Source organism: Tachypleus tridentatus, chromosome 13 (assembly GCF_004210375.1).
Source record: "Tachypleus tridentatus isolate NWPU-2018 chromosome 13, ASM421037v1, whole genome shotgun sequence".
NCBI lineage: Eukaryota > Metazoa > Arthropoda > Merostomata > Xiphosura > Limulidae > Tachypleus > Tachypleus tridentatus.
The window spans coordinates 75,846,518-75,871,338 of record NC_134837.1 but is presented as its reverse complement, the minus strand read 5'-3'; the positions used below and the strand labels follow the sequence as shown (position 1 = coordinate 75,871,338).

At 33.3% G+C, this 24,821-nt stretch overlaps 1 protein-coding gene across 1 annotated transcript in view; it reads right to left on the bottom strand.

Moving 5' to 3' along the window:
* Positions 1-17,034, bottom strand: part of LOC143236588 (succinate--CoA ligase [GDP-forming] subunit beta, mitochondrial-like) — a 30,979-nt gene extending 13,945 nt beyond the window's left edge. Inside the window, exons 1-5 of the mRNA XM_076474882.1 lie at positions 16,926-17,034; positions 13,149-13,293; positions 11,081-11,180; positions 9,542-9,632; positions 5,303-5,455 (exon numbers count right to left, since the gene is read on the bottom strand). Of these exons, the coding sequence (XP_076330997.1) occupies positions 5,303-5,455; positions 9,542-9,632; positions 11,081-11,180; positions 13,149-13,293; positions 16,926-16,997 (561 nt within the window). The 5' untranslated portion in view covers positions 16,998-17,034. The remainder of the gene's footprint in view (positions 1-5,302; positions 5,456-9,541; positions 9,633-11,080; positions 11,181-13,148; positions 13,294-16,925) is intronic.
* Between the last annotated feature and the right edge of the window lie 7,787 nt (positions 17,035-24,821).

Genomic DNA, 24,821 nt, shown 5'->3' with positions numbered 1-24,821 from the left:
CATCAAATTGTATGCAAAAATGATGGGGGAAAATTAACTTCATGCAAAGACCATAGAATTCTCTTTTAACTGCATGAGGAAGCTCATTAAAAAATGAAACAGTTAAAATTGGACACTTTCTTCAAATAAATTTAAGATTTTGTGTACTTATGTATATTTTTAATGTCTATTTTTGTTATTATAATAAATATAGCATAAACAGTATAACTTTATTCACAAATGTCTTACTTCCCTTGAGTCAAGCAAGTATAATGTTCCACTCAAAAATTATATATAATTAAGAAAATGCATTTTCACTATGTCTAAGTAAGAAAACCTGTTTAAGCCAGAAATTTTACTTAGTCCCATGTGATTCCACCCTAGACAGGTTTTACTACATTAACTACCAGAAGCAATTTTGAAGTTTTCTGATATCAACATGTTTGGAGTCTACAGTAATCCAGTCAAAGACTCAGCCAATAACTGATTACTTCTAAGATAGTACAACAATATGAACATCAATTAAACAATACCATGGTAAATTTTCATGCCTAATCTATGAAAAGTGGCCCCAATCCAAAAAACTATTGTGCTGAAACTGGACATATTTCGTTACACCACAAACAAGATAATAAATAAGAATTTAAAGATGATGAGACTCACAAGTAACAGTTCAAAAGCTTTCAGCCTAACTTAGAAATGAACAATTCTTTTCCTTAGGTAGATGACAAAATAAACTAGAATCATAACAATTCCATTTGGCTGAACAACTGTCAAATTGTCTGTTGCAGTTCTGATGGACTTGCATGCTTTTGTAAACACTGTTTTGGGAATTCACATCCACATATGGTGAATTGTCTGCAGAATATCTGTCAAAATGTGGCATAAAATTGACTTCACTGTCTTTTGCAGTAGCTCGTTACAACAGAAATGCAAATGTCTAGCAACAGTGGGTAATTAAGACCATCAAGCTCAGCATGATTGGAAACATAAGAAGTACATTTGTATGCTGAAGCATATGCTAATATAATACGATAGTAAACTGACAGGCAACAATTCACAAACACTGTGTAGTAGTTTTGTTAGGAAAGGACACATAAAACATGTTTAAACAGAAAACTGAACTTTGTGTTGACAAACAACAATTTATAAGCATAATTAAGTGATTTCATTTTTGGGGAACATACTATCTTTTCAACAGAATATTGGTATGTTAGTTTACTATTCATAGAATGAATAATTCAAATAACAGTGTATGTTATGAAACATCGTTCTTATAAAGTGTAATTAACTCTTAATTTTATAAAAGGAAAAATTAATGTGATTACACCACGTAAAAATAAATTGCACCAAAGTCTTGTTGTTAGTTTACATTGATTTGTGTCACTCAATCGTCAGAAACTGACATTATTAAAAGGGCTATAAAGCTAATCTTATAATGCCCATTAATAATATTTAAGTAGAAACCAGTTTCAGTTAGACAAGAATACTTCATGTGGAAAACTACAATAATATTCCATATTTTAGTATAAGCTCTATGTAAAAACTCTGAAGAAGATATGTGAAACTGGCTTTCTTGGCATAAATCAATATAGAAAACAATCTCTCCAAATACTATTTTAAATATCTCAGAGTATATTCCTTATGATGGTCAAGTATGGATCTGCTAGTAGTCTTCCTTTAAATACAGTGTGTGAACATAAAGTTGTCTCATTGAATGTGTAGCTGCTCAAAAACTGCTGCTAAGAAGAGATAACCAAACCAAACTGAAATGTGCATGGAACTACAAACAGTCAGATAAGCAAGCCTGAAGACTACTTATTGTAATAAGATACAACAGTTAGGCTATATGTTGGAGATAAAAACAGCATCATAGTCAATGTAAAAGAGATACAGCAAAACATGGTATTGGACCAATTCAAATTTGGGTCCACATCTCAGCCAGTGTTGTGATGGATCTTAACAAGATTGATAAAAACTTAACTGCTGACAAGTACAGAAGATTTTTACTGACCAATTTTATTTCCTCAGGAACAAATTTATCATCTACCAAAATAACTAATCCCAGCATACAACATACCTTGATGATAAAGAGTCCAATACAACATATAACTTTGGATTGGACTGCATGAAGTCTTGACAGGAACATGCTTGAGGACTTAAGAACTACACTAAAAACTCAGGTGATTAAAAGATAACCACACAATTTGGATGAATTATGTGCAGTAATTCTAGAGATCTGGGACCACATTTAACAATCATGCACAGATAAATTGTATGTCAAACTAGGGTTGCTTGATTAGCAATGCTTGGTAATCAGATGATTAATCAACTGGTACAATGTTACTCTAGTCACTGTTTTCACAGGCTAATAATAATAATAAAAAAAGGTCAACAGTTCAAGGTTAATAACAGTGGTATATAACCTTTCTATACGTTATGAATAAACTTGAAGCAAAAAATAAATAAATAACTTAAAAGGTACAATTAGGAAAAGCATGGACAGCTCATTATATACTTTTGTGCCTAACAACAAATATAACAGTATTTCAGTGATGTCGAAACCCACTTGTTGAGAAATTTATATGCAAAACGGCTCGTTTGGGTTGAGAAAATATTTTACATAGAAGAGCGAACAACGCAAACGAGCCGTTTTTGCATATAAATAACAGTATTTCAATTTCTTGGGTAATTGGTGTAATGGATTTACTGTTACATGTTTATTTTAATATCTAAGCACAATTTCAGTATAATTTTGTTTTGCCAATGACGTATACTCTTCAAAAAAAGAAATGCAAAGGGATATTTTGTTATTTTAAAGAGAAATATATGTAATAACATTACAAGCTCAGAGTATGTGATGTTACACATGTTAAGGCACTGATTGCCAGACCAAAATGACAATAAAAGTTGTGCACTTTGAAAGCGGAGGAAAACATTGGATTTTTAAGCCAAAACGCATTTGTGTCCAATAAATTTGTTTGAGAGATCTGCATGTTCTGCAAGTGCAACATGTGCAAAATCCTATAAAAGTGATGGGTTCTCGGTTTCCATAGCTCAGTGTGAAGCCACCGATCGCATAATACAGTTATGCCAAGACTGACTGAAGCACAACGCAACAACGCCATTGGTCGCTTGGAAGCAGGCAAATCTCGATCAGATGTTGCCAGAGCTGTGAATGTTCACCCAAGCACCATCACAAGGCTATGGAATCGTCACCAACAACATAGATCAACTCGTGACCGTCCATGATCTGGCAGACCTCATGTGACCACGCCCGCACAAGATCGCTACATCCAGTTACGTCATCTTCGGGATAGGACCACCACTGCGATGTCTACTGCCTCAACCATACCAGGGCTGCGTAGGATTGCCGATCAGACCGTACGCAACCGTCAACGAGATTCTTAGGCTCCACGTGCAACCCATCATGGTGAACGTCAACGACGTTTTTCAACATGACAACGCCCATCCTCACACTGTCTTCTTGAGACACCACAACATCAATGTTCTTCCCTGGCCCTCCAGATCACCAGATTTAAACCCCATCGAACATCTTTGGGACGAGTTGGACCGACGTCTGCAACGGCAACAACCTCAACCGCAGACTCTACCTGAGCTAGCAGCAGCTTTGCAGGCTGAGTGGACAGCCATTCCACAGGATGTGGTTCATCATCTCATCGCTTCCATGGGCAGGAGATGCCAAGCAGTTATTGATGCTCACGGGGGGCATACTCATTATTGACGTTGAGTGACGTTAAACTTCACCTAGTGAGCGCGGACTTTGCAGACTTTGGATGTTTAGCAGTGAATGTGCAAAGTTTCACACATGTCATACAGAACTACCCGGAATAAACTTATTAACAATATGTCTCAAATTTTGCCTTTTGCATTTCTTTTTTTGAAGTGTATATATTGCTTGCTGTGTATTGCACAAGTTCTGCCTGTTCTTTAAATTTGTAGAAGATTCTTGAAAGAAAGAATCAACAATATTTGTTTTACGAAAATTCCAGCATGTTTGAATATTGTTGAAAGTTCAAGAAACTCCCATGAGTCATATAAAAGCAGCTAGCCAAGAGACAGTAACAGAAGAATATTATTGGCTACCTACAGTCAGAGTGCTGTAGGCCTTGGAAGTTATAATTGTGATTAATAGTTATTAATTGGAAAACTACAGAACTGGACCAGGAATGTTTATAGATTTTGAATATTAAAAACCATTCAACTTCAGTGAATTACTTCGAACGTTATTATTTCCATGTGGACACTATCTTCTTCGATAAAAAATGAGCTTGTAACTGGCATGAGCCAACCAAGCTAGCTAGCATAAGCGAGGTGTGACTATATAAACTCAGAACTAATTTGCTTATCATGAACCTGGATCATCAATACAATATTCAGTTCTAAACTGAATATAAAAATAAGTATTGTCTGTAAATTTGTAAAACTCCTGTATAGAAACCATCATTTCTAATAACTATTAGTAATAACTGTTGTTATAATTTTTTTTTTGCATGTTAAAATACATTTGTATTAAGAAAGAAAATCGTGTGTATCAATCTTGTTGTTAAAAAAACATATATTTGATACTTATTAACACACAATTAATTTTTAAGTTAAAATTCAAATATCCAGCTATCTTAAATCTTAATACCTATTATATGTAACATAATACATCAGACACTTGTCTGAGATAAATTATAATATGCAACAGAATAAATTAAAAATAGTAGCAATTCGAAACTCCAATTTTGATTAATCAATTGATTAGTTTACCTCACAGATAGTTGACTCTATGAAGTAATCAATTTAAGCACTCAGCTCTAATGTAAACATAAAACAATGTGTAATGTTCTGGATAAAGAAAAATAAGTTGATATACAAAGTTCACTATAGTGATTTTACATTTTCCTTTCATACTTTCAGAAGATTGAAATATTAAATTCCTCAAGAATGTGTAGATTTAACTTCACTTGATGATTTTCATCTTTTTCTTTTGCTTTCCCAATTAGGAATACATGGTCCATCCATATTATTTTAGTTATTATGACAAATGAAATGGAACATATTGCATGAATTAAATATATATATAAAAAAAAAAAACAGTTAACAAGGGAATGTTGGTATCCCTTGAGTGAATGTAGTTTTATTTCATTATTTCTATCTTTAATTTTGTAACATTAATAAATTCACTACTTAACTGTCATTACTTGGTGTTTGCAGCCCTGTATGTGTTTTCCTAGCTGTGTGGAGGTAAATAAATTATCAACACAATCAAAACGTTCAGTCTGACAGGACAAGAAAAAAAAAATTAAGTACTGACCTTAAATATAAGTTCAGGATTGGAATGAGCTACTTCTTCAATGTCCATACCTCCAGCCGGACTGGCTACAATTACTGGACCACTTGTTTCTCGGTCCATCAGAACTGCCAAATATGTCTCTCTCTCAATATCCAAAGCTTCTGCTATCATCACCTGCAAATTGTTTTACTATTTAGTCATCTCTTATGTAAATAGTACAAATTCACAGACAAAACTTAGAGAAAACAAAGTACATGAACGAACAAGGATACAGTTAATTACTTAAAACAAAAAAAATTCAGTTATTCCATAAAAGTTTTATTATACAATCAACTTTTCTGAAGGAATACTATGCATCTTATTTCCATATTACACACACAAAAAAATGTAATTATGAAGATAGTTTCACTTGAGAATATGGAGTAATGCAGTTTAGATATATGTTTATTTGATACTTTCTACAGATATGAGAGTGAAAAAAAAATATCCTCCTTATGTCATCACCTTCAGGCATTTGATGACAGTACATTTTAAAACTGATACAGATATTGAGTAATATGTATAGAAGGTCACAAGTTAAAGAAAAACAAATAAACTAGGTGTTAGGTTTATGGTTCTATAAAAAAAATATGAAAATGTGTTTCTTAGCCTGGCCCATTCCCACCTGCCCCCCCCCTCAAGAAAAGAAGCATGTTCATTAAACATGTTCTTTTTTTTTTAAATGTCTCTGACTTTCTAGGCTAAATTTCAGATTGTTCAGACATAAAGGATATGCTAATGTTCCAAATTTCTTCAAAATATTACATCAACAAACCCAACCAAGATTATGTTAAAATAAGGCAATAATTGAAAAATATAAGTAGCATGGATTCTGTGCACATGTGGGTTCTGAAATAACAACAACAAAAAAAAAGGCCATAAAAATATATCTTAAGAATGCTGGTATGGGTATTAACACTTATTAAAGTAAGATAACTGTCAAATTCCATATGGAAAATTTCCAAAACCTCCTAATATCCTCTAGATAATTATCAACATTTTTTAGAAAAAAAAAATGTATCTATTATTTTTACAGTTGATCATAACCACCATAAAAAAGGAAACAGATAAAAATTATGCTTTTCTTGTTCTAGAATGATTACACATTATAATGCAAAACCACAAATGTTAAGTCTAAACAGCTTAAATGTCATAACATTTTACATACATAAACATTTATTATTTTTATTTTAATGACCTTTCAACAGTGCATGATTAAAGTTACAGAAGTTGAATGACATAGTACATGTACACTTCTGTTACTGTATTCAATAATATAAAACTAGTCTTTAAAAAGTTACTCAGCTGTTTTCTAGTAGACTAGTACTTTATAAAATATGATAACATTTCAATTAAAATACATTATATATGCATATATAATATTACTATTTACAAACAAGTTCTTAAGTTTCAGATATTTTTCACAAAAAAGTACAGAAAACAACCACCTTTTCTCATTACAAACTTTTTACTCATTTGCTGCTAAGACTTGAGAAGTTTCGCATGTGGAAAATGCAAAACAAAATATTTTTCTTGCGATTTTTATATGTGGATTTTGAAATAACAAAAAGTTATAAATTACTTTATAATTACCACAGAATTCCACTATAATTTATCAGGCTTAGTAGCTACACAGCATTTTGGGCCAAGAAAGAATACGATTTTTTTAATCAATAATGTCATAGTTTTCGAACTTGTAATTACTATATTACTATGAAATGAAAGGGTTTCTCACATAAATACTGCACCAAGACTCAGAGAACCACTTAAGAGAAATTCTGAGCTTTCATTTGATTATTCATACATAACAGATAGAAGTAGATGTACATAAGCATTTCTAAAAATGGAAAAAGGTGTGTGTGTGTGTGTGTGTGTGTGAGGGGGGGTCACTGTGTTTGATTCACTAAATGTAGTAATATTTCAGTAAATAAAAAAGAGATAAGGTTCTTATTTTTATTATAGCTTGTCAATATCAGTAATTTAAGTTCTTAGTGTGTACGAAACTATAGGTTTTGTATTTGTACATCATAGACATCTAATCTTGCATGTCACGTGACACACAAAGATCAATATTTAGGATGGATTTTTTTAAGCAGTGCTTTCTAGGGTCAGGCACTTAGGTTTTGGACTGTATGGCAGATCTTGATAAATTCTGGAATGTGTTAAAACTCTCATTTTAGCATTTGCAAATTTAGTAATAATACTGGAGTCAAGTTTTTGACTCCCATACTAAGTGTGTGTTGTATTGTCAACTTACCTGCTTAGAATCATGGCTAATATTAAGAATAATTTGTTGCAGTTTGGTTTGTTTTGAATTTCATGCAAAGCTACATGAGGGCTATCTGCACTAACCGTCCCTAATTTTGCAGTGTAAGACTAGAGGGAAGGCAGTTAGTCATCACCACCCATTGTCAACTCTTGGGCTACTCTTTTACCAACGAATTGTGGGATTGACTGTCACATTATAATGCCCCCATGGTTGAAAGGGCAAGCATGTGTGGTATGACGAGGATTCAAACCCATGATCCTTGGATTATGAGTCAAGTGCCTTAACCACCTGGCCATGCCAGGCCTAATTTGTTGTCTTCTTGGCTTTTTGTTCACATTCTTGTTGTTTTTTTTCAGAGTAAATACGAAGGCCTTGACCTTGGTGTCAGTGGGATAATTCTCAACACCTTGATTAATGGTACCCTATCACTAACAGTAACACTGGACAGATTGTGTGGTAGGTTCTAGCTGAAACCCAGAATTACATCAATGAAAGTACCATCTAGCCATTTCTGAAGCATGTTGTCCAATCTTCAATCTCCCTTTCAATTCTTTGAATGTTATCAACTAACACAGCAGTGAAAGTATAACTTTTCTCTGAATACATTTCACTGGCAGAGCTTGTTGCACCTTGTTGGCAGATGAAAATAGTTTTGTATCATCAAATTCTTAACAAATGTTATTTCTAATCATGTTCATAAATCCATCTGGAATTCCTAGGAATAACATGGTGCACAGAATACAGTCATGCAGAATAAAAGCAACTGACTGTTCCTGTCAAGAGCATTGAAACTTGATGCTTTCTGTCAAGCTTCTTCATTTGGAAAGTTTGATGTCGTTGTGGATTTGATACCAAATAACTGCTGAATTTAATATAAATCATTCTTGCACCCTATTTAAATACTACAAAAATTCCTTAAATGCCTTGCTTTCACACTTCAATTCTTAGACGTTTTGCATCATTTCTTTAGTGTCACAAAATACAAGGGATCCTCAAGTATAGCTACACATTTCACCTTCATCACTCTCCAATAGAAAAGTGTAATCAATCATTCCTTTTTTCTTTCTTCTTGCCTTTAATTTGCTCTGTGGCTATTTTCCAGTTTCTTTTAATGTTATCGTGACCTCTTGGTCTAAACAGTTGCATCTACACTGAGATCAAGGGCATTTCCCCCAAGTACAATGAAAGTATAGAGCATGTCAGTATTTATTTTGTGACCAGCCATGGATCTGGTTTTCACAAAGGGTGTAGCTATTGCCTGCTTTTTTGTCCAATTAGGTTTTGATAAAAGTGTTAGCCAATAAGCAGATGATCCAGAATGACTTGAAAAATTAAGTTCTACAAAATTGTGGCCAGTGGAAGCAGTGTTAATATTTACTTCTAAACTAAGAAATTAACTAATCTATAATTAATTAATGTATAATATTAAAATCTGAATTATATATAATCTATAATTTGATACTAAACTTATTGATATGCATTCATAAAATAGTAGTTCAATAAAATTTTGAATGTAAATCTACAAACATTATAACATGACTTTTGAACCATGACCACAGGATGACCTGTCAGACCCATCTTGTTAGGTTTAAAATATACAGCGATACAAGATTTTGTCCTGAATATTAAAATTTTATAAGACTACAAAAAGGGTAGTTTAACCAGATGTTTATTGTGAAGAAAACTTATAATAGTCTACAAAAATACAAGTTTCAAGAAAGTTCTTTTATCTTTACCACAGTTGATACATTATCTACATTATTAGGCTACAACTGTAATGATAAAATTTCTTTCTTCATGAATATTAACACTGAGATGATTTGTCAAAAACAAAACCAGATATAAAATGCAAAGAAATACTGATTCAAAAAAAATTGCACTTAGAATTATTTTAATATTTTAAACACACTCATCCACAAAGCTACTTCAAAAGCACAGGGCAAATAAATTACCTTTTTAACACATACTCCATCTCCAATTGTTTGTTTGGTTACTAGTTTATGTCCTAGCATTTGTTCAACTATTGGTGTTACCTCTTTTGGGCTACGAGAAAATGTAAAGCAAATCAAATTTCTACCTTTTCAATTTTTAACTGTTACCTTAATTAAAATTTTCACAAAATTTATTACAGAGAGTCATCTAATACTTTATTGTGTTAAAAACCTATAACTAAAACATAATTTAAACACTTACATCAAAAGATACAATACTGTTATACAATCAAATGAATGTATCAAAATTCATTTATCACATCCAAGTGATTTCCTATTAGCAATAAATTTATTTAATAGACAGCCTAAACTACGGAAAAGCAGAACAATATATTTCCAGCTCATTAAAATAATATATGTTGATAAAAATAACCTATTTACTTAATATCTTTGAGAAAGAAATAGCAGTGAATGCATGTTTGTTTTGATAATTTTATATCCATGTAACTACAAAAGATTTTCACACATTTTGATTCTAGGGTAATTGGTAATTTTATTCCATATTTTGTTCACTTGACTATATACTAAAAATTAACATTGAAGCTTCACATTGAAAAAAAAGGTGCAAAAAAATGAATATTTACTTTTATATAGAAATAGTTTTTGTACACTTATAGCACTTTTTTTTGCTGTAATAAAGTTTAACAACTTTATGTAAAAAGTCACTTGAAAAATGGTAAGAAGTGAAGTATTACAGAGTAGATTTAACAAACACAAGGAAATGTTTGAGGAAAAACTATTAATAGTATATTCAGCATGTCATGTTACATTGTGTATATGATACAATTTAACATACAAAAATTTAGGATTTAAAATGTACATCGACAATAAATGATTATAGCTAAAGATGTCTACCATATCAAGTGATAGGGCACTTTAAAAAATTAAACAACTAAAAATAGGAACATTAGCAGCATAAGATTTAGTTGAGTGTAAACAGTTAAAGTAAAAAACAATTAATCTATTAACAAGTTACACTAGTCACCCAACCATACTCTTACATAATGAAATAATTCTACCTAAATCTGTTAACAACTGAGCTTTGATCCTGAAGGTGTTATGTGTAATAAAACAATGTCAATGGATTTAAAAAAAAATCCTAAATTAAGATAACAAGAAAAAAATAGTAAACCCCAAAAAACATGACATTATACACAGTAAAATAACCCCTTAATATCAACATATTAAAATTTGCGAGTGGATAATGTTAAAAGTTTTAAAACAAAAGCATGTTACTAAAAAGGTATACAATTTGTACATGTTAAAAGAATTAAAAGAATTTTACAGAGAATTATGTCTTGAGAAAAGTATGTAAGAAATAAATGGTACCATTACTGTTGTTTATAAATTACTCTTGCAGTGCATTAGGTAATTTGAAACATTTCAAATACTATTTACTAGTACATTTATCATCTCAAATGTTTCAAAATTACAAAGGTATTTAAACAATTATTACTAAACAACCAAAAATGGTTTTTAAACAAATACACTGTTACTCACTTGGTTGTTAGTTTTACCCCACCCTGCAAGCCACTGGAAAAAGTACCTTTACCCCGACCACCTGCTAGGATCTGGGCCTTAATCACAAACTCTTTCACATCTATAAAATAAAAGTAAATGAATTACATTACTAACTGTTTTCAGTGCTATCCAAACTAAAGTTAACATTTTTTGACACTGAAAATGTATTTTAAATTGATACCTACCACCTCTCATAAAAACCTATATCAATCTTCTTTCTGATCCCTCCTAAGTATTACTAAAAAATATTAATGTTCAGTGTACTAGTTTATATATCTCTCAAATTTCATGCCACTTTTGAAAATGTATGTAGCAAGTGACCACTCTCCACCAATAGTATTGCACCAACTATATTCACACAATTATCTCTCTCTGATTCTCCTGCTCAATCCTCACTTTCTAGAATTAGCAAGATCTAAAATGAATAATACCAGCAGTGGGGAAGAAGGTGATGGTGGTATATAGTGTGGGTTACAGTGGAAACACACCCAACCAGGCAACAGTCACTGCAGAGTGTGATCCCATTAGCGGTGGTAAGAGAAGCCTCCGAAAAGAAAACAAATTAAATGTTGTAAAACATAAAACCCCATCAAAGGCAAATGGACATGTGTAGAATCACCATGGGAGAGAGATAATATCCATCTTAGAAAGATACAGCAAGACAGCAGATAATAAGCAACAAAGTTCATATTCTGGCCTGAATGATTTCTTCCCAAGAATGGCAAAGATGAGCAGCCAAAGACATGGTGATATGACAAATTTGATGAGAAGAAACACTGAGAAGACATCAATCTTTCATGGAAGTACAGAGATGGTTAACTCTAGAGAAAAACTTGTCAGCAGAGCTTCAACCTGTGGAGGAGCCTGAGGTTCCTATTGAGACTACTTACATTGTACTATGGAAGTTGAATCTACCAATGCATTCAAAAAACCACATAACCAGAAAAAAAAACCCATCCAGAAATGGAACAGCCACATGAAACAAGATATAATCTCATGTATACTATGAACCATGGAAGAGAACACCACCAAAAAGACTTGGTTAATGAATAATTTAGTGTAGATTTATTTGTTAAGACTAATTAGGGGAATTTATAATTAAAAAGTAACTGAGAAAAGGACAATTTTATAAGGTATATTTATGACATTGTTAAGTAAGCTGTCATTTAGTGGGCACATAATGTTACAATCAAGCAAGTCCTAGAAATAACTAGAACAAGCACACTTTCTAAATACAACAGTTAATGAACCATCATCAGGCTAGTTAGTTCAATGATGATCAAGGATATAGTTGTGAAAATTAGAGAGTTTATTTCAAAGTGAGGAGATGTACTATTCAGTGTGTCTTCATAAAATATTTTGCTTTTCATTTGCTATCATACAAATGAAATTACTTTATACAAGTTAGTTGATATGTTTCATATTAGTTAATGTCATTTATCACATAGCTATATAACAATGTGCAATTGTTCAAGCTTGTAGAAACAGTGAAAAGAGTAAATAAACTAATTTGATATATATATGGACTGGATTTTGAATTATTGTCACCAGATAATTTAAAATAATCCACCAACAAAAGATATACATTACAGAAGAGTTTGCATAAATAGAATTGTATAGGAAAATGTAACTGATAAATTGACTAGACAATAAGTACTTTTTTTTACTGTCATTATTTGTAACATGATATAAAGCTATAATACCAGCTTTTATACAAGATGTGTGATACATATATTCAGTTAAAAAACACACTTCAGAAACACTATAACAGAATAAGTGCAGTATGTGAGGGAGATCTCCTGTTAGTAGGCAAATATTTTACTCTTATTTTACAGAGAAATACAAAAGTCTGTAAAAAAAATGACATGATTTAAATAATTTAAATTTTGGGACAAGAATGTTCAAACTGTTTTGTTTTCTAACCCACATAAAGTCTCATAATTATACATCATCACATTAAAAGTTTTGAAACTATAAATCCAATACTTTTGTCTCCATCTTCCAGTGGTTGTATTAAAGACTTTGGTGATATCTTTTAAATGCTTACCTAATGTTCTTGAAATTTCTTCGGCTTCATCTTTAGTTTCAGCAACTTTAAAACGTTGTACATTGATATTATTATCAGCCATTAACTGTTTACTTTGGTATTCGTGGAGGTTTAGCCATCGTACTGGCACCTGGCAAGATGCAGCCTACATCAAATAAAATAAAAAATCAATCCCAAAGGTGAATAAGAAAACAGTGCAAGTTCATACGATACCATAGAATGTGGGTACAACTTAACCACCAAACAGTCTAATTCATATTCAAAAAACATACTAAAGGAAGCCTTCTATTTTGGGGGAATTTTGCCTCAAATTTTCTTAACTGTGACAATCATGAGGTGAAAAGAATATAAACAAAACAGACCTTCACCTTCTTAGGTTTCATTTAGCCTAAGAGTTTTTTGGTTTTTTCTAATTCTTACAAAAAAAGGAACCATATATAATTAGATCCTGCCCTTTGCAGTGTGCAGTATCCATCTCTGTGGAAACAACTAAAAAACATTTTTATCTCATGAAACTTTTGATAGCACATAGCTCATGAACAATTTGGTCCTCAAAGGTTGTTTTTTCATACCCACCCATAAAAAAGATAATCAAAAACAACCCTTTATTTTCAGGAAGCCATTCTTTCCCCTTCTTTAACTCCTATAAGATGCTGGCTTTTACTACTTCCAATAGCAACTCATTCTATAAGCCAACACCCTTTTAAAAAATAAAAATGTCTTAAATGGAGTCCAGTCTGTCTTCCAAATCTTAAGGTTATGTTCTCTCACTGCATTACATTTAGATACCAAAGGTCATTATACTATTAATATACCAGATAATCTTCTAAAACTCAATGATATAAATCTGTCTCTTTTTTTAACTCAAGAAAAAAAAAGATCTTAACCTAGACCTATATATATAAAAATATCCTTGAAACTATCCGAGTAGCTCTACTCTGAAACCCAGCCAACGTTAATATCCTTTCTTAGATAAGTAGACAAAAAACACATATAGTATTCCAAGTGAGGCCTAATGATTCATACATGTATAATTACTTGATTTTATTTGTAATAAACTTACATATAAATAAATCCTAACATTCTTTTAGCTTTACAAACAGGTACAATGGTTTGAGAGGCTTATTCACCCTGTGCCAAGACACATTTCTTTGTTCATGTTAATGAATGGGTTCCAATTTATGCATGCAATACATAACATAACCAAAACACCTTACCTTGATCTTACTATAGTTATTTCACACATATTTGCAGCAGTCACAAGTTGACCAAAATCACTCTATAGTATTTTAGCATCTTAAATATAGCTAGAAATATCCAAAAGTTTAATGGTTTGGATACTTTACTGATCATGCCCCTATTAATATTATTAAAGTAAATAAAAAAAGCCCATGCATTGACTCCTAGTAATAAATGGTCAGTCTGACTCGACTGCATTAATCACAACCTTCAACTACTGCAAGTTACATCAAAATAAAGTATATATGCCCCTATCAGGCAGGCAATAGCATTGTCCATATAAGAATAGCTCAGCTTTCTCAATCAACGGTATTTCAAATACCTCCTCAACACGTAATCAGAACAATACAATACTATACAATGTTTCCTTTTTGTTTTACAACAATATCTGTGTAATGAGTGTATTAAATGTTCTGGAAATGGCTGTAAAAAATATATATACAACAATAAAAAAAAGATTGAATCTTTTGTTCTTCTTTCTTCTGTTTCACTTTTTATTACACAGTAACTCAAAAACCAAAACAGTGGTATCAACCAATTTCACTGAGGTGACATGGTTTCAAACAGAGTATCCACTTCTACAAGTATTTTTAATAACCAGTAATAACTTTTATAAAACCATAATTCTAATGTAAACAATGTTACAACTTTTCTTTGAAGCTAGCTTTGTCACAAAATCTGACATTCCTTTAAAAAAACTTAGGTATAGGGTGAAACAGGAATTATGAGCCAATAATATATGAACAATAAATATTACAATTGGAATCTCATTGTATTTAGAACTTGGTGATAAATACAACCTTCCTATGTCTATTGAAACACTGCAATAAAAACGTAAACACAAATAAGTACAGAATAAACTTTAAAAAAAAAGGAATTCATGGCTAAATATCAACCCTTCTAAGACAATGCAAACAAAATAGTAGGGAAACATCTGCAAATGCTATTCCTACTATCTTGTTTGCATTATTTTGGATGAACTAATATTAGTCACCTCTACACTTATTTTCCTTTTCTATATATTTTTTCTTTTTTGTTTTACAGTAATGATCCACAGAGGTACATTTTTTATTACTATTAGTAAAACAGTGCTGTGGCACAGTACAACTTGATTGATACAGTAAAAATATCCTCTCTTTTTTTTTTCTTTATACATCTATGTTAACTCAACAAATCATAAAAACTTTATCGGTGTCAAGTCTTATTTTAATACGTTCCCTTTTTCTCTCCTAAAAATTAAGGAGGTTTTAGGGACTTTATACAAGGGCTCAAATATTTGTCCATGCTAACTAAAGCTAAATTTAAAAATGTAAACTCTTTTTAAAAATAAATGTCAAATTATTTATTACAAAGCTTAAGAAGCATTTATTAGTGGCAAGGCATGATTTAAAATGAATATTTCTATACATTTGCCACAGCTGATTGTAAACACATTTTCCTGGCAAATTGGACTTTTCGAAATACTAAGATACACAGCAAAGGATACTGTATGTCCAACTAATGGCAATAAAGATGCTACAAAGTGATTGCAAGACATACTGTGTTAATTATGCAGAGACTTAATTGTCACATTTTATTTCATTAATTACAAGCTGGCCAAGTTCAATGACCATAAAAAATATAACAAGAACAATATCCTTTTGAAAAACTAAGAACTTTTTAAGGGCTAAAACTAGTTAAAGAACTTCACCCAGAATAAATTATTTTTAACAGTACTTTAAAAATTAGAGTCTAGTTTGCAGGAAATCCTGAAAGAATAGCACTAGATGTTTTCAAAAGGAATAAATATGTTGTGACATACTTTACTTTTAAAAATAACAATTATAATGATAGTATACAAATACAGGTTTTATCACATGATGGTTTGGATATTTACATTTTACTTTTCTTGTTATATACAAATGGAGACGTGAGAGATTACCCTTAGATGAAGTACTACATAGTTTTGTTGTTTATAAATTATGGGTAATTTATTTGGTGCAAATAGTTTCTTGTACCTGTGGCGATGATTATTTGCACTATTATACATTTCTGTTGGGGTGTTTTTCTCAAACCGGAAGTTCCTGAAGAACTATTTCGAGGGGCTGTAAACTAAATGTTCATTTTCTTTTAAGATAAAGAAAACACAGACCTGTATTTTAGAACACAGATCGGATACTTGGGAATATTTATGTACGTTTCAATTATATTATTTTAAAAATACAACTTTAATTCTGAGACTTAATTTATGTGTTATGTGTTTAAAATTAATGAAGGGTCATATCTCATGCCCTTAACTTGTATATGATTTATTCATATAATCCAACTACTACACACTTAGGACATATCGTTTCGTAAACACCCAAACACAAACATAACTTCAACCCACGATTAGAACTTGCCCAAGTGATCACGTGCAACAGACTTCGTGAAAATAAATTTATCATAGATCAAAATATGTAACACAAACACATAAACACTACTACAGAAATGATTAAAGATCTTGTAATTAAATTTTTTCTTAAAATAATTGTTAGAAAGAATCAAAACAAAATATACCTGCTTCCTAAGAAGCTGAAAAGCTCCTTGGCTGATCCTTAAATTCCTAGCTAATGCAGCCATCTTTAACATCCATACTCTCGCATGCCGGAATTTAAAAAAATATAAGAAAAAAGTGACCTTCAAAATAGAGTTGAAGAATATCATTCACTGGGAGAATTGTTATAATCTATCGACAAAACAGATATATATTTTTTGTTTGTTTGGGAATTTCGCACAAAGCTACTCGAGGGCTATCTGTGCTAGCCGTCCCTAATTTAGCAGTGTAAGACTAGAGGGAAGGCAGCTAGTCATCACCACTCACCGCCAACTCTTGGGCTACTCTTTTACCAACGAATAGTGGGATTGATCGTAACATTATAACGCCCCACGGCTGGTAGGGAGAGCATGTTTGGCGCGACTCGGGCGCGAACCCGCGACCCTCAGATTACGAAGCGCATGCCTTAACGCGCTAGGCCATGCCAGGCCCTGATTAAGACTCGAAAGTTAACGAAGCATTCAAAACAAAAGGCCTAAAATTTGTGACGAAAATCCATATATTCCAGATGAGTTTATTTTTCCACATTCCTCTTAATTGTCTGTTTTCGATTCAAAATGAGATTTTACAAAAAATAGCATTTATCATTTGTTTCCAACAAATCACTGCCCAAGAGGCTTCTCGTTTAAATCAAAAATTAATTATTATTGAAAAGCTGTTTAGGAAGTGACTTATGTAAGGCAAAAAAAAGTTGATTGATTTATTGATTACTTGGAATTCTGCATAACGTTACACAATGGGCTATCTGTGCTCTGCCCACCACGGTTACCTAAACCCGGTTTTAGTAATGAGTCCACTTACATACCGCTGTGCTGAAATGTCTTTGATTTTGGGTCCGGAATGAACAAACTATTGCTTTGTGCAAAGTTTCACGAGAGCTATCTGCGCTAACCGTCCCTAATTTTGCAGTGTAAGACTAGTGGGAAGGCAGCTAGTCGTCAGCACGCACCACAAACTCTTGGGCTACTCTTTTACCAACGAATAGTAGGATCGACCACAACATTATAAAACCCCATGGCTGAAAGAGCGAGCATGTTTGGTATGATAGAGATTCGAACTCGCGACCCTCAGATTACAAATCGAGTGCCCTACCTACGTGGCCATGCCGGGCCTAAACAAACTAAGAAGAACATTGGAGAAGAGTGGAATACATCTACAAACTATTTGTCCTTTATAACAAATGTTTGACCTATTATTTTCTGATGCCTCGCTTATAAAAAATATTATGTTTAATATTTGTGATAAATATAGTTTATTGTTGTTGTTTTGAGTTAAGCACAAAGCTATACAAATGGGCTATCTGTGCTCTGCTCACCACGGGTATCGAAACCCGTTTTTTTTGCGTTGTAAGTCCGCAGACATACCTCTGAGCCACTGGGGTGGGGGCAAATATAGTTTAGAATGCACATATGTCCACCACATTATTCTTAATTTGTACATTTTGGAATATGAAACCAAATATATTTCATTCTATTTTAAACACTTCTGGTACGACACTTGAAATAGAAAATTAAAAGAAGGTGGGAAAACAATGAAACCTAAATGAATTTAACACCAGTTTTTGGTACATAGGCTAAACAACAGTTTTGACATTTCTGTGTGGTGTAGCACAATATCATATATTTTCTACTCTTTCGTTTAATGTATAAATTCTCGAAATGTTCGTCTTTCTTTCATTTTTGATTCGATCTACAAAGTCACTTCAGTAAATACATCTAATTTGGCTTCGTTCTATGTGTGCATGATGATGTAGGATTTTTTTAAGTTCATGTATCAACTGTAATAACAACGTTTGTTCATGAGGACAAAAAGAACATGGAAATTTCTACTTTATATATATATATATATACATACATTTATTCATATTCGTAAGTTCCAAAAAGTATATGACCCGGCATGGCCAGGTTGGTTAAGACGTTCGACTCATAATCTGAGGATCGTGGATTCGAATCCCGGTCGCACCAAACATGCTCGCCCTTTCAGCTATGGTAGGGTTATAATCTGATTGTCAATCCTACTATTCGTTGGTAAAAGAGTAGTCCAAGAGTTTGCGGTGAGTGGTGATCACTAACTATCTTCCCTCTAGTCTTAAACTATTATACAAGGAACGGCTAGCGCAAAGATCCCTAGAGAAATTAAAAACAAACAAACAAATCCAAGAGGTATAGGCCATCAATTAGACATTTAAAATCTAATTTGACGGTGGGGTATGTCATATATATATATATATATACACACAGAGGGATATTTTGTAAGAAATATTTTGACCGTAATTAACTCTTTATCGAGGAAGCATTGGAAATTGGTAGCACTTCATTAACAAGGACGACACTACTGTATCTTAGAGAGCAGAAGTAATATACGAAACTAAAACATTTTTACAAAAGAAACATAGACAACATATTAATCTTATCAGAAATTGCTGGTACATCAACAATGGACATACTGCACGAGGCGAATAATCTTAGAGTTAAAACTAAACATCTTGTCATAAAACTTGGTGATCTGGCAAGAAATAAATTTGTGTTTGTGCATGGTGTAGTGGCTAACGTGTAATTTAAAAGACCCATGGCTCTCGAACCGTTGCTACAAAAATGAATTCTACATTTTGAAGTCGTGGATATACTATTGTGGTATTTCGAAGTAAACTGATTTCATGAAAATATAAATTTCGTATATCTGCAACAGCCGTTACATTTATAGAAAATGGTTCAAAGCCAAAGTAAGTGCTTTTTTTTCCCCTCTCCAGATGTAACATTTACATATTACCTCATACACAGTGTGAGGCCCGGCATGGCCAGGTTGGTTAAAGCGTTCGACTTGCAATCTAAGGGTCGCGGGTTCGAATCCCCGTCACACCAAACATGCTCCCCCTTTCAGCCGTGGTGGTGTTATAATGTGACGGTGAATCCCACTATTCGTTGATAAAATAGTAGTCTAAGAGTTGGCGGTGGATGGTGATGACTAACTGCTTTCCCTCTAGTCTTACATTGCTAAATTAGGGACGGCTAGCGCAGATAGCCCTTGAGTAGCTTTGCGCAAAATTCATAACAAACCAAACCAGAGAAGTACTGACTTCAAAGAAATTGAAAGTTTACTTTGGTAGGGAACTTGTAGAGACTAGTTAGAGTAACTTCATGATGTTCGAAAAAACCCATGAGAAAACGCAAATTCAAGAAGTCTTGATGGAAATGAAAACAAAACAAAACAACAATAACAAAAAAACAACCAGAGCGCTTTCAAAAGGAGGATCTTTTTCAAGAGCAAATTGGTAATGGTGGTGAAATGGAATGAATGATATATATATATATAAGGGAGTTCAGTGACATCGTGAAGGACGTCTGGTTTTCCAGGAAATGTCTGTTTCTCTAATGTACTGTTGTAAATGTTTCATTTCTGGTACAATGCAGCCAATAGCGAGATTGTATGTGAAAAGGTGATGGGGATATTTTACTTTTAAAATGGTTAAATATATACACGTTTCAAACTGTATTTAAGTGTTTAAGCAAAATAAAGGCGAAACCTGGAGACTGATTAAAAATGTTATTATAATGAAGTTGAAAATTACCTTAAATAAATGGTAAGTTTAAGGAAATTCAGCTTTTATATTACAAAAAAAAGCAAATAATAAAAAAATTTTCCTGACAGGTTTGGTTTGTTTTGAATTTCGCGCAAAGCTTCTCGAGGGCTATCTGCGCTAGCCGTCCCTAATTTAGCAGTGCAAGACTAGAGGGAAGACAGCGAATCATCATCATCATCCACCACCAACTCTTGGACTACTCTTTTAAAAACGAATACTGGGATTGACAGTAACATTATAACGTCCCTACGGCTGAAAAGGCGAGCATGTTTAGTGTGACGGGGTTCGAACCAGCGACCCTCGGATTACGAGTCGAGCGACTTAACCACCTGGCCATGTTCGGATCGTTTTCCTGACAGAAATGAAATCAATGAACGGAGATTATTGATTCCAGGATCTAGATTACTTCCGGGAGGTTTAACAGTGTTTGGATTAGTAATCCAACATGTTTATTTCTCTACCTGTTTTCGTTTTGAATCCTGTTTCAATGCAATGAGAGCAACATCGTTAATGGAATGACCGGGTTGGTTAAAGTCCCGCTTGTTCTCTAAATGTAGAGAAAATTCTCGAGAGTAAGAATCAACAATATATGTTTTACGGAACACTAGCATATCTTCGAACATTGTCAACTGTCGAGTATATAAAAGTAAGATATCACAAGACTCCAAGAGACAGTAATAGAAAATTGTTTGGTGACTATAGTTTCTTTGTTTTCGAATTTCGCGCAAAGCTACACGAGGGATATCTGCTCTAGTCGCCCCTAATTTAGTAGCCGAGGGCAAGAAGGAAAGCAGCTAGTTATCACCATCCCCCGCCATCTCTTGGGCTGCTTTTTTACCAACGAATAGTGGAATTGGCTGTTACATTATAACGGCCCCACGACTGAAAGGGCCAGCATGTTTGATGTGATGGGGATTCAGAACGAGCTAAGCGCCCTAACCACCCGGTCATATCAGGCCTATTTTTTAAGTCCTCAATATATTTGTGCAATGAAATGTATTATACCAGGTTATTGCACTGAGTCTGTAAATATAATTATAATCTTAAACCGAGTAGAAGAATCTTGATCCTTAACTTTGTGTAATTATCGTATTACGAGGTCTGTTCAAAAAATACGCGGACTGACGTCATAAAACAAAATGTACTTTATTTAGAAGTTACAGGTCTGGGACCCCTTCAAAGTACTCTCCTCCCCAACACGTATCCCAACGGTGTTTCCACTTGTTGAAACAGTCCTGGTACGCTTCTTTTGTAATGTCCTCCAGCTCCTTCATCGCATTTGCCTTAATCTCGGGAATCGTCTCAAATCTTCTTCCTTTCAAGGGTGTTTTGAGTTTGGGGAACAAGAAAAGATCGCAAGGAGCAAGGTCAGGTGAGTAGGGGGGGGGGTGGGAAAGAACAGTGATCGAGTGTTTGGCCAAAAACTCACGAGTTCTGAGGGCCGAATTTCGCAGCAACGCGGCGCATCTTCCATTTTTTGGTCAAAATCTCGTAACAAGATCCGATATCCCACACTCTTCAGCAAGCTCCCCGACAGTCAGACGTCGATTTGCTCGCACCAGGGTGTTGATTTTGTCGACGTGTGGGTCGTCAGTTGACGTGGAAGGACGCTCATCATCTTCAATGGACTGTCGACCATCCTTAAAACGTTCATGCCACTTGAAACATGCCGTACGCTTCATAGCAACATCACCGTAAGCCATGTTAAGCATAGCAAAAGTTTCAGTCGCAGATTTTCCAAGTTTAACACAAAATTTCACAGCAAGTCGTTGCTCCTTCGGGCCATTCATTCTGAAATCCGCCAAACGAAAAAAATCGCACTTCACCTAAAACCGCGTAGGTAATACACAAATGAAGATATCTGCAATCGGGAAATGGCGTCGTAATCAGCTGATCTGTGCAAACCTAGCGACACCAAGTGGATTCCCCTGGAACCAACTGGAGCCGCACAATTCAAACAGTCCGCGTATTTTTTGAACAGCCCTCGTATAACAGAGAATACTATTAACTCCATACACATTGTTAACATACAGTCATGACTGGGATTCGAACACCAAACCCTCAGATTACGAATCGAGAGCCTTAACCACATGGCCATGCCTCACCTATAAACTTATTAAATTGCATGCTTTCTTCAGTTTTTTACGAAGGAGGATACAGGTATTATTATTCCTCAACCAGAGATCTTAACGTACGGAAGGAAATGAATTGTAAGAGAAAATTTGAGAAACCTAAAAACAGATAAGTCCCTTGGACCAGATAACTTTTATCCTAGTTTTAAATGAACTTAGATTTTATTAGTAAACCGCTCTCTAATATTTTTATAGGTTATTGAGTGGTATTAGAGTATTAGCAAGAGTATTAGAAGGTTGAAAGTTGGCTAATGTTAGTCCAATATTTAAAGGAAATTACAGATCAACTAGTTTTATGTCAGTAGTTGGAAAGATTTTGAAGTATGATTAAAGATGCATTGCAGAGGCACTTAAAACAGTTTTATATAGTGTCAGTGTGCCAGCATGGTTTCACTAAAGGAAAATCTTGTTTAATAAATATTTCGACATTCTTTGAAAATTTTTACCGCACGTGATGAAAAAATACTGTGGATTTGGTTTACCTTGATTTTCATAAAGCATTTAATAAGGTTTCTCACCAAAGGCTTGTTAGAAAAATAAACTCTCCAAATGTGGGGGGCTGTTATTAATTTGGATAGAAAATTGGCTGGATAATAGAAAGAAGAGAGCAGTAATAAATGGAGTTGGACCTAACTGGATCACAGTTGCAAGTGGTGTGCATTCTCTAGTAGTTATGATTTATATTAATGATACTGATTCTGGAATGACGAACAAGGTTTTGAAGTTTGGTGATGACACTAGGATGTTTGGGATGGCTAACTGTATCAAAAATGCTGCAGACTCACAGGGAGATTTGTATCCTTTGAAATTAACAGGGATCAAGAAAAGATTGGACGAAAACTCTGGTAGTAAGGAGTGGCTATAATTGGGAGGTGGAAGGGCTAAAAAGTTCCTTTTCGTCTCTAATATTTTATGAAACAGTTATATCATCCATGTGGCATGTTGCTGTTAAAATCAAACGAAGGTTCTCATATCCAGACATACTATGTGCTTCCTTTTCACCTTTTTTCATTAATACTAGAATTTTCAAAATTTTTCATTTAGTCATAATACATGCATAAACGTGTTGTCAAGAAATTTGTTGAATTGTTTTCATTGTAGCTACCCGTTTCTTTGCATTTTTAGTAGATAATGCCTACTTTGCCCAACAGGATACATCTGCAATTTTTTACTGTGCAGAATTGGTTAATGGAGTAGTGTTTTTCATTGGCTAAGTAGATGATAGGCGTTACATCCTCAACTACGTACGAGAACAGCCAGTATGCGGGTGGTGTCAGACATTATGTGTAAATCTATTGTTTACTGTTTAGTAATGAGTTTTGGATTTACATTAAATATTGTTTTAACAACAAATAGCGGGATTGACTGTGATATTATAATGCCCCCACGGCTGAATGGCCTTAACCGTCTGGCAATACAGGGCCAAATAGTTTAACGTAAAAAAACAAAGAAAGAAGGATCTTCATTTTCACATCAGTATCACACATCTGTTCCTTCACATAAATTTCTTTTTCTTAGCTGAGCTATATTCACAAAAAAAAATTAATCTTGCATGTTGAGAAACCATATAAAGGTGTAAAAGCTGTACAAGTATAAAAATAATAACCAAAAAATCAAAATACAACCACACTCCACACACGAAAAATATATTTAGAAATGTTGTCAATAGTGTAAAGATTAATAACTCTATTTCCAGTTCATTACATTCATATTATAAACTGTTATTTGGTTATATTTTCTTCGAAGTTAATGATCTAACATACTATCTAACCATGAAACTAATCTATTTTGTTAAAGACATCTAGAAATTATGGTACAATATAACGTTAACTGAATTATACAGTTGATACTTCAAATGTTGGTACTTCATAATTATAAAAACAAGGGTTACAGTACGTTTCACAAATGAACATGGTTGTACCTGATGATGCACTTACTGGCAACGTCATGGTAGTTAATATGTGAAGCATTTGTGAAAGGTACTATTGCCTTTGTTTTTCTTCAATTTTGTAATTATCTGAACTCATTAACCTTATAACACTAAGTGCAAGAAATGAAAAATTAAAAGGCGTAACTACCAAAAAATGACTATGATATCCATAAACAATTTATATTATTACATTTGATTTGAATTTTGTTCAAAGAAA